Source organism: Pelmatolapia mariae, linkage group LG3_W, assembly GCF_036321145.2.
Source record: "Pelmatolapia mariae isolate MD_Pm_ZW linkage group LG3_W, Pm_UMD_F_2, whole genome shotgun sequence".
Taxonomy (NCBI): domain Eukaryota; kingdom Metazoa; phylum Chordata; class Actinopteri; order Cichliformes; family Cichlidae; genus Pelmatolapia; species Pelmatolapia mariae.
The window spans coordinates 70,917,075-70,928,881 of NC_086229.1; the positions used below are offsets into that span (position 1 = coordinate 70,917,075).

At 40.3% G+C, this 11,807-nt stretch overlaps 1 protein-coding gene across 1 annotated transcript; it reads left to right on the forward strand.

Moving 5' to 3' along the window:
- Positions 1–887: 887 nt before the first annotated feature.
- Positions 888–11,571, forward strand: LOC135932554 (zinc finger protein 100-like). Its single transcript, XM_065470035.1, has 3 exons — positions 888–982; positions 4,817–5,453; positions 11,320–11,571. The coding sequence occupies exons 1-3, from the start codon at positions 888–890 to the stop codon at positions 11,569–11,571; spliced, it is 984 nt and encodes a 327-aa protein (XP_065326107.1).
- Positions 11,572–11,807: the final 236 nt, after the last annotated feature.

Here is an 11,807-nt window from a genome sequence, read left to right on the forward strand (position 1 = left end):
GTTGAGCTTCTAAGATCCTCCACTTACCACTGCAACAAGAGTACCCACTAGAATACCCAAACTCATTGAGTTTCTAGGAACCTGCACCCAATAATTGCAGCAATAAGGAAGCAAGGCTTTCCCCATTGGTGCGGTTGAAAATCCTCCCAAATCAAAAACAGCTCACCATTGCAAATTCTTTGTAGTCTCTCTCTTGGTTTGTTAAAATGTCTTGCATGTGTGAGTTGCTGAAGCATATGTCGCGGTTCCCAGCTTTTGAAAACAAAAGAATGATGCAACTGAGTCAATTTTCCCTCAGGATGGCCAGGTATCGCGTGCCCGTGATTTAGCAAAACTCACCTGAGAAATCCTGCTTGACAATACCACATTTTTATGGAAAATTTCAAAATTAGCTGCAACACACCCTGTGAGCTGGATTTGAAGTGGGTTTAATAAACACATTACAATTTGAATGGAAACATGCCAGCCAACACAAGGATCATCTCGGAAATTTGGCCGCCACCCTTATATCTTATATACACCATCACAGACACTCTCAAACAAAGAACATTCCACAGCACATCATGCATACCTAAAGCTTCAGTCCAGCTCATCCTTGACCTTCTCCCACGCTAAGAAATGTTATGACCACCCGCCACCTCCCTTAAAGCAGGATGTCTGGAGATCTTCCGGTCTACGATGGGTCCACTGTGAAGGTGCAATAACATGGGGCCCACTTGTGATAACATTCTCCATACATGCATACAACTGGTGAACACTAAAGTGAGGAAATAATATTACTATTACTAATGTGATATGATTTATAAGAAAAGAAATGTGCCACTACAACATGAATAACAGAGCTGGTAAATACACACAGAAATGAACAACTACAAGATTAAGTCTGCATGGCCCACAAGCTCATGCGACCCCAGGATGTCGCTGTCATCTTCCTGCTCCTGGAAAAACATACATACATCCACCCTTTCATTGTCTGCTTGGAGTAAGTGCAATCTGCATATCACTGTCAAGTCAGTGAACCATTTGTCCCCATTATCAGTCCAGTCAGTCCCCATTGTAATGTGGAGAAGCTCACTTTACGATCATTTTCCACCGACACTGTTGTATAGCACTTTTAGTTCCAATCATGCAGACAAACTCTCAGTGCACTCCTCAAACATGAAAAGAAAAAAGAAAAGAAAATACAAAAAATATAAAAATACGAAAGTCTAGTTTTAGGACTTCCCAAAGCATACTCATCTCCTTAAACTGATAAATCAAACCAAAACTTATTGCGATATGATATTTTGCAGTTTCCGTTCACCATGCTTCAAGTAATATGATTACTATCTTGTCTCTGGATGTATCTATTAAGACACTCTGGGGCCATCCTATTTATACATTTAAAGACTAATTTAAGAAAACACAAATGATTAAAACTCTTAAAACTAAGTAGATTATATTTCTCTAAAATGTGACAATGATGCCAGGGCTGCACGATTTTGTATAAAATGAGAATCAGGATTTTTTTGCTTAGAATTGAAATCACGATTTTCTTTTCCAATATAAATATTTATTGCACTTATTAACTGCACATCAACTTCCTAACAGTTGAGACTGAACATAAAAACATTAAATGTCTCACTTGTCTACTCTTGCGTACAAAACCTTAAAATACTTCTAACAATAACATTTTGAACAGTATTCTTTCCGTGTGTAAGGTGATGAGAGCGGTAGGTAATAGTTATGTTTCTTAAAATGTAAACCACAATTATTACAAAATATAACGCTGAGTTCAGCTGGACCATAAGTCTGTCGTTGCCGTGAAATGTTGTACTGCTTGTAATTCCGTCTCCACCCTTGCCCGACACTGCGTGTATAGAGCAGGTAGTGCAACATTTGAAAAATAGTTGCAGGACGGCAGTGTGTAGCGTTTGTCTAGGGTGTTGATCATTTTCCTAAATCCCTCGTTTTGCACAGTGTTGATCCTCCGTAATTTCTTTGTGCCTGGGGGAGTTTGACGGGTATGGGGAAGCGCTGTATAAGGTTCCCGTTGTTGATGTTTGGGTGGTTGACCGGGACGGATTTTCTCCTGTCACTTTCTTGGACTTTACAACTTATATATTGCACTTTATGGTGACGTTTAAGGTGGTTATACAAATTCGTAGTGTTACCTTGCGGTGCTGCTACTATGGCAAAACACAGCTTGCAAATGATATCTTTTTGACTCTCATCGTCTTCTTTGAAACCAAAAAACTTCCACACGGAGGAACGAGAACCTTTTCTTGGAATTAATGTTACAGTGGGGTTGTCATTCTCACCGCAATCAGCGAGCTTTTCCTCTGCACTCATTGTGTTTTCTCCCCTCCGGCAGTTTCTCTCACGTGCTCTCCGTTGTTCTTTCCCTGCCAGCTGGCTTCTGTATCACGTGGTATAAGGCTCCGCCCTTGTCATTCGTTGAGCATGAAGAGTGAGCGCTTGTTTTCATGCAGATTATGTCCCGGATCAAAATGCGGTACAATCGTCATCTTTTTTTGCCTTTTTCTTTTCTTACATCGTTGTCATTTGGAAATGAGATCGCACATAAGTATGAATTGAGATCGCGATTTTCTAGCATTTAATTGTGCAGCCCTAAATGATGACATCGAACAGATTTGACATAGGACACAGACCTTCAAAATAAAACAGGAAACATGAGACGCAGACATGACAATACAAACTTGATAACATAAGACACGCAGCATGAAACACAAAGGGTGAGGGAAACTTAAATACCGGGGAAGAAAATACAAGAGGAATCTAATAACCAAATGAACTTCGCTGACCTAAAGAACTTAAACATAAACCATAAACATCAAAAATGAACTAGAACTCAAAACACTGGTTCAAAAGACCCAGGAACGTGACAAATGCATAAATAACTGAGCTGCTGAAGCAGGTATATAGTGCTGAATGAACTTCACATTAGCCTTGACCGTCTTAGCAGTCTTCTTTACATGCTTGTCAGATTTAAGACATAAATCAAAAATTATTCCTAAAAACTTAAAATCTTTGGCCTTCTTCGTTCCTTAACTGGATTTTAAACTCATCATTTATCTGAACATCAGGAACAAGAAACTAAGAATCTGTTAGTCTCACTCATTTAAACCCTCTTCTGCATTCTGTTCACCATTGCTATCATTCAATCATCTTTCCTAATATAATATTAGTCCACTAGTTCATATATCGTTTCTCATCTCACGAAGTGAACCGAACAAGATGATAAAATCAGAAACACAGGCTTAAAATACCATCTGGTATTCATGAGCTTCATTGCATGTGTGTGTATGTGTTAGTAGGATTAAAACATTCTGTGCTTATGTATGTCGTTTTAATTACTTTCTGCTTTTTCTGAAACAAATCTGTTTACTACACCTTCTTGTTTCAGAAACACCTAAAGAAGAAAGTCTCTATTGTAGTCAGGCACAGCTAAATTCTGCTTGTGAGTTAACCTAGCCAACCACACTGTGTGTTGTTAACACCTTCAACATGGACCCCCTCGTGATGTGTGCCACTTCCTCTATGTCCTCTATTTGTACCACCATATGGAGAACCACAATAGCCACACACATCGAAATACACAATTCTTAGATGCTTAGATGATGAATTGTAGAATAAATTCTCCATTTATAAAATAATTTTAGAATTTCACATTAACAAAGTGAGTTTCGAAATGTTTTTTAAAAACCTCATTGCCATCCTAGGGGAGCTAGGATGGCAATGAGGTGCTTGGAAATGTTGTAGGTGGCTGAGTTTATACTGCTACCATTGAGACTGATTGGGACATCCCCTGTAGCATCCCCTGGGTAAAGGCGGTGATGTGCAGGGGGGTCAGTGGTTTTTCCCTTTCAAGTTCTTGTAGGCGACTAATGACTGTCTTTTTGTAGTTGCTTCTGGGGTTTCACCTTGAAGCTTCATAGGTATTGTTGTCACTGAGGAGTTTAGTCATGTTTATTTGCTCTGCTTCGTTTGTCAGGGATAAAATACATATATATACTTTTTGTGTCCCAGCTGAGTAACAGGAGAAGAGTCTGGTGGTGCAGCAGAGGAACAATTTCAGCCATTTGGACTCAGCTCAGCCACTACAGAGGAAACAATGTCTTCAACACAAAAGGTGAGAAAAACATCACAGTTACACTGTTATTGAAACTGTGTGTACAGCTGGTTGGTTTTTAAAAACATGTTAACAGCAGCTTTTTCTTTTCCATCCTGGGCTCCTCCATATATACAGAATCTACATTCACAACCAAAAACCATAGAAGTTACAAGAAAATACAAAGATCATATTTTCTCTACACACATTGAAACAACAATATCATCAGTTGAACTCTGAACTTTTTTCTGAAGTAAAAAAGTTTCTCTACTGATCAATATTTCTTCAATAATGTCATTTTCATTACAACTTTCATTGTAGCACATCATTGTAATGTGATACTATCACCAGAAGGTGGTGGTAACACACCTACAATGTGGTTTTTTTGACATGTTTGATTCCACCAATGGAGGAAGTTTCAGTTTGTTCCACGACTGCATTTCACTCACTGCCTCTGTTTGTATCTCTGTCACTGCAGGACCAACATGGAGCGAGAAGTCAGCGCTCTCAGGAGGCCGACAAACCTCACAGAAGAAAGGGAAAGAAAACCTTCAGCTGTGATGAGTGTGGGAAGGATTTTACCCGGGCGGAAGGCCTAAAAGCTCACCAAGTCATCCACAGTGGCGTTAAAGCGTACAGTTGTGACTTGTGTGGAAAGTCTTTTACCTGGGCTCAAAGCCTAAAAACACACCAACGCATCCACAGTGGAGTTAAAGCTTACACCTGTGACCTGTGTGGAAAGTCTTTTACCCTGGCTGGAGACTTAAAAAGACACCAAATCATCCACAGTGGAGTTAAAGCGTACAGTTGTGACTTGTGTGGAAAGTCTTTTACCCTGGCTCAAAGCCTAAAAACACACCAACGCATCCACAGTGGAGTTAAACCTTACAGCTGTGACTTGTGTGGAAAGTCTTTTAATCGGGCTGGAGACTTAAAAACACACCAAGTCATCCACAGTGGAGTTAAAGCGTACAGTTGTGACTTGTGTGGAAAGTCTTTTACCCTGGCTCAAAGCCTAAAAGCACACCAACTCATCCACAGTGGAGTTAAACCTTATAGTTGTGACTTGTGTGGAAAGTCTTTTACCCAGGCTGGAGACTTAAAAAAACACCAAGTCATCCACAGTGGAGTTAAAGCGTACAGTTGTGACTTGTGTGGAAAGTCTTTTACCTGGGCTCAAAGCCTAAAAACACACCAACGCATCCACAGTGGAGTTAAAGCTTACACCTGTGACCTGTGTGGAAAGTCTTTTACCCTGGCTGGAGACTTAAAAAGACACCAAATCATCCACAGTGGAGTTAAAGCTTACACCTGTGACTTGTGTGGAAAGTCTTTTACCCGGGCTCAAAGTCTAAAAACACACCAAGTCATCCACAGTGGATTTAAACCCTACAACTGTGACCTGTGTGGAAAGTCTTTTACCTGGGCTCAAAGCTTAAAAACTCACCAACTCATCCACAGTGGAGTTAAACCTTACAGCTGTAGGTTGTGTGGAAAGTCTTTTAACCGAGTTGGAAACTTAAAAACTCACCATGTCATCCACAGTGGAGTTAAAGAGTACAGATGTAACTTGTGTGGAAAGTCTTTTACCCTGGCTCAAAACCTAAAAACTCACCAACTCATCCACAGTGGAGTTAAACCTTACAGCTGTGGGTTGTGTGGAAAGTCTTTTACCCAGGCTGGAAACTTAAAAACACACCAACTCATCCACAGTGGAGTTAAAGAGTACAGATATAACTTGTGTGGAAAGTCTTTTAAATATCCACATCAGCTGAAGAAACACCAACAGGTCCACACCAGAAAGTAAACTCTACAAGTGCAGTTACTGTGAGGTATGTATTTAGTTTTTTATCTTGTATTTTTAACCTGAGTGTTTGGAACAAGTCTGATCAGTAAACTTATGGAGTTATACTGAATGAACTGTTTGGAAAAATGAAGACTCATTTTCTCTCAGTAAGCTGAGTGTTGTAATGTAAACAGTAAAATGTAATTGGACGTTGGCAGAGATGCTCTTTATTTCAGGCGACGTTCAGGATAAAAATGTTGAAGGAATTCCCTGACTTACACTGTCTTTGTTTAGAAGTGGAGCGAAGCACATGGATCCAGTTCTCAGCCCTGTCGTCACTGTGGCGGTGGGAAAGAGTTTCTCTGTGACCTTTGTAGAAAAACTTCAATCATCAACGGGACCAAAAGACCACATCAATGTAGACACACTGGAGCCAAAATGAACTACTGCAAAGAATGTGGGAGAGGCTTCCACACACCAAGTACATTAAAAATACATGAAATCTTCCACAGTGGGGTCAAAAAGCACATCTGTGACCAGTGTGGGTCATCCTTCACCACTGGACATGAGTTTAAAGAAAAGGCAAAAGCGAATCCACACAGGAGAGACACCATACAAGTGCAGACACTGTGACAAGAGCTTCTCACAATCAGGTCATCATAACAAACATGAACGTACACACATGGAAGTGAACTTCAGCTGTGACCAGTGTGACAAGAGCTTCAGGAATCTCAGTTCATACTCACAAACACAAACGATCCCACACTGTAAATAAACTGTTTCACTGTTACCAATGTGCAAAAACATTCACTTCATTATCTGCTCTGTGCAAACATCAGCCTGATCATGCAGGACTGAAATCACTGGATCACAATGAATCTGAAGAGAGAGAAAGATCCTCTTCTGGTTTCAGGGTCAGACTTAAAAACCTTGAGATCAGGCTCCACAGAGTTCAGATGGAATCTCCTGTAAAGAGTGTCAGCTGATGTCACACTTGGATCTGATGAGGTAGCTCTGATTTCTGGAGCTGCAGTGAATAATCCTGAATGTTACATTTAGGAAGCTGCATGTATAGATATGCATATCAAGTTTATTTTTTTTCCTTTGAGGGATTTTAATTCTCTAAAATGTTATCCCTGTTACATTTTAACCTTTGTTCCCTTAGGACACAGTAGTGTCTAGTAGTTGTATTCATTTTATGTGTTACCTAAGTTAAATTTCAATCCTTCATTCATATTTAATCTTTTGCTGTGGTAATCCCTTCTCTTAAATCATTTTCTCCCAAAACTGCAAATAATTTCACAGCAGTTGCTCTTAAAACTTCCAAAATGAACTAAATCTGTCCACCAGCTTTGAAACAACACCTGCTGTGACTTTATGTCCAGAAAAAAGAAACTCAAGCTAAACTGGTTTTGGGCTGTACTTCCATATAATACCAGTGTGTACCAGAAGATGAAGCAGTGAGTCAGTGTAACCTTTATTCAATTAGGCAAAGAACACATTCATATTCACAGTGGCAGCAAAGAAATGTTAAAAGGTAAAAACAGCAGCACACATCAGGACCATTTTAAAGATCACAGGTGACTTTTACTTAATTCAAATTCCTTCAAATTTTGGCTCCTCCTTTCACTTTAGTGTATTTACTGTATCCTTGAAGTCCACGTGTTGTTTTTTAATGGATTCATTTTGATCCACATGTTCTGCAGCTGTTTTCCTGTTGATTTGAAGTTTGTATTATGAAATCCTGATAATGTTAAAGCGTTACTTATATTTGATGAATGTGAAGTTTGTCTTATTAAACAGTTTGGTGTGTAAAATGAAGAATTGGTCTCAGAACAAGTACTTTGAGCCGTGATTTCAGATTCAAACTAATTTAACAGTTTTCAGTGGAACATGTGGAGGTTTATCAGAGGAGGAGACTTGGCTGTTCTCCACTCACACAGAACAGGGTTCCTGCAGCTCATTAAAAACTCTGAAATGATCTTCAAGGACAAAAATATTTGATTTTTCTCAAAAACGTGCTGTGGGCACGACGTTTTTAGAGAGTGTGTGTAAGATGCATTGTGATTAACATCTCACACATTCCAATAAAGCAGATGTTCATGCATTGCAACCGCACTTTGCAGATGTGTTCTCCCCCCTGCCCGTGTGCACGACTCTCATGGAGCACCACTTTGAAACGCAGCTGATTGGCAGATTCCCTTGTCTGCAGAGTCCAAAGACAAAAACGTCCTTCTCCACTCTGTATGGTTCGTACCAATTCGTCACACTTCCGTTTGGCTTGTTTGAAGCCCCGGCCATTTTTCAGCACCTCCTGTAGCGATAGCTGCGTCCTCACACTGCATGTGCTGTTTCCTACCTGGATGATGTCGTCATTCATAGTGATACCGTGGTGGAGCATGTGCAGTGGTTGGTCACGGTCCTGGATTCCCTGAGGCAGGCAGGGCTGATGGCAAACCCAAAGAAGTGTGTGGTTGGATGGAGGGAGGTACAGAGTTCTTTCACTGCTCTGGAGAAGATCTGCATGGAGGAATGGGCCAAAATACCAGCTACTGTGTGTGCAAACCTGGTAAAGACCTATAGTAAACGTTTGACCTCTGTTATTGCCAACAAAGGTTATGTTACAAAGTATTGAGTTGTATTTTTGTTATTGACCAAATACTTATTTGCCACCCTGATTTACGAATAAATTCTTTACAAATCCTACCATGTGTATTCATGGATTTTTTTTTCACATTCTGTCTCTCACAGTTGACGTGTACCTCTGGTGCAAATTACTGGCCTCTGTCATCATTTTAGGTGGGGGCACTTGCACAATCGGTGGCTGACTAGATACTTTTTTGCCCCACTGTATCTATTAAACCTGCCTAAAAACACATATGCAATGAAAATCAGCTTGTTATCTCCCATCAGTGTTAAAATAGTGTCAATTTAACAGACGCTTGTTATCAAATGCTGAATTTATCCATGCTGACAGTTAACTCTCTAGGTTGCAGGACAACAGTTTAATTTTTGTGGGGAAAAAAAGATTCTGGTTTGGACAACCAGTGATCAGACAATAAATTGAGTTGTTAATATAGTAAATTGGGAGATGCTTTCTGCCTGATTGATGCAGCACAAGTAATTTACTGTATGAGGAAATTCTATTTTTTTGATAACATGTTGAACATGCATCTCTGTTGTCCTGTCATCTTAGTGGGTTAATAGCTGATATGCAAATTAATTGATGGTTCTTAGATTAATGAAAGGTGATTGAATTCTAGCACGAGTGAATGGGATGTGTTGGAGTTTGTTAGAGTGGAGACTCTAAAACACTGAGTTTCCTGTTGTGAGTGAATCCTGCACCCAGATACACAACTCTGAATACATAAGAAAAAACTTCTTTTGTGAAATACCTGATGACATGTCACATGTTTTATGATGAAGAGGAAAAGGAAAACAGGATAAAATGGGTCTGTGGCCTAAATGAGTGAAGAGCACAGGCCTGGGGATTAAACTCATATCTAATAAGACATTAGGGTTATTTTGTGTGTTGTGTGGCTGATAGTTGGTTTGGAGTTTATCTAGCTGATGATTTTTCTTTTGTTGTGAAGTTGAGCCTGCTTATTAGTATGATGGTAAGATAAATCATGCTAATGGTATGATTTACCCTCCTGAGACGAGGAGCGTGTGTCATGACTTAACGAGGCCTTTTTATTTTGATACTTTCACAGTGCACACAGTTTTGTTTGATGATCTCATTTGAAGCAGATCTGCAAGATTAAAACATAAGCACTATACGGCATGTCGAGAAAACCGTTGCAAGTGAGTTTCTCCAAAAATACAATGGTCTCTAGAGCCACCTATTTGGGACAATTCGAAAATGAGAGTCCCTTCCCAAAAAGGATTCAGGGAGGTAATCCAATCTAATGGTCTTCTTTTTCTTTTTGAAATGATGTCATTTTGCGGAGAGTCAAAAACTAAATGTGATGATAGGTTCCACTGTCAGCAAAGAAAGAAAGAAAGAATGAAATAATGAATTAAAAATGAGTGAGAGAAAATAAAACTGACTGACTGGTAAAAGCGGACAGAAGCGGACAGGCTGATTGACATCACTGTGCAAAGTTAACCCCCACCTGACAAAGGTGCAGATGAATCTATGTATGTGTGTTGTTTTTTTTTTTTAGAGGAAAAGATGACAGCAACATTCGAGGTTGCGTGACGATTTGACCTTTTTAATGCCACTTTCTGTGTTTGTGCATCTATCAGGGGTGTTATTCACTACCTTGTGTTGCTCACAGAGTGTGTGTGTATACACCTGCATAGCGCTAACATTTGCATTTTCTTTTCTACAGCATTACAGTTCTTCATGTTATTTGATCATGTGATTTATACCAGGACAGCTGGTTGATGTTTTTCTACTACAGGATTTCTGGGTTTATGTGTGAAGAAACTGTGTTTACAGGTTATGAGTTGGTGATGCTGTTACACTGTGCTGTTGGGGAAATGTGAAGGTTACTTTGACAATGTGGATGACATGTGAGACATTTCCTGTTGAAACCAGTGTCTCTCCTTTTCACAGCTGTGAATGGCTAACTTTATGGTCTTTTTTGTAGCAACTCTGGAACCTGTCAACTTGTGCCTGACCTCCAGGATTGTCCATGTGTGTTGCTAATGTTTGTTTTTTCTAGGAGTGCATGTAGAGGATTCAGCAGAGACAGACAAGTAACATGAGAAAGCAAATAAGAGATGCAATGTTTGTGGAATAGTTTAATATGGGGCTCATTAGCTGGCCACTACTGAGCTCCTAGTGATATGTGAGTGGAGTGACTTTGCTTAAAGGAAGTCACCGATTACATTAATGTTGACTGAGTACATGGGTTGATCCATGTCTGGGGTGGATTATGGCGATAATTGTAGTTTAATTTGCGCTGTAAAGGTGGGCGTGTTGCAAATGATATTAAATAAATCTCTTAGTGTGTTAATACAGGTGGCTATGGACCTGGACCAACCCCCCCCCCCCCCCCCCCCCCCACTACAAGCACAGCGGCCAGAGCAAAATTATAGTAATGGGAACCACACCCAGCAAGAATCAGCAGCTGTGGAAGAGACAGCGGCGAGGAGAGAAGTAGAGGAAAAATTAAAGTTTTAATAGCACATAAAAGATTGAGATTTCGGGCCAACAGATTTGTGGAGGTTGGGAAGGCGTCCGGGGCATCGCAACAAAAGGTGAAACAAAAACACACACACAAGCAGACAACTTGGTGGGCTATGAGTGATTATATCATGAAAAAAGAAAAAAAGACAAAAGGGGGAGAGAAGGCTGACACAGGGCTTGGCCCGGTGTTTCTCTCCTCTCTTTGTAACACAGCCAAGGCAACATCATTTTCCTGTTCTCTGTTTTTGTTTTGTTTTTGTTTTTTCTCTTTATGCTTGATTACAGGCTGCTTTGCCAGCCCTGGAAGCCGAGGCTGACCTGGACTCCTGCTTTCCCCTCTACCATCTTGGACGTGACTCTGACCAAATGCTGCAGCAGCTGGACCCACCACAACAGCCTGAAAATGTCAACAGTGATGCAGGAAAAGGATCTCATGCAGCGGAGACAGAGAGTGCTAAACCCAAGGCCTGTTTCACTACACGGGGGAAAATTCCCAGACAGCTTCAGTTGACAGAGCTGCGACGAGACGCCCAATAAGCCCGGATGAGCAGCAAAATCAGTGTCACACAGCAACAGCACGCCTCTGCTCACCCCTGTTTAGCACAAGTAAGGAACACATAAACGGATGGTGTAACAGATAAAAGGCAGTTCCAATTACAATTTTCCTCGTTCAAAGTAATCAAAAACAGTTTGGGAGCTTTTAGCCAAAAGAACTAATGCATATTAAAGAAAAATACACCAAATTTAAACGTATAATTTAATACAGGGAGAAG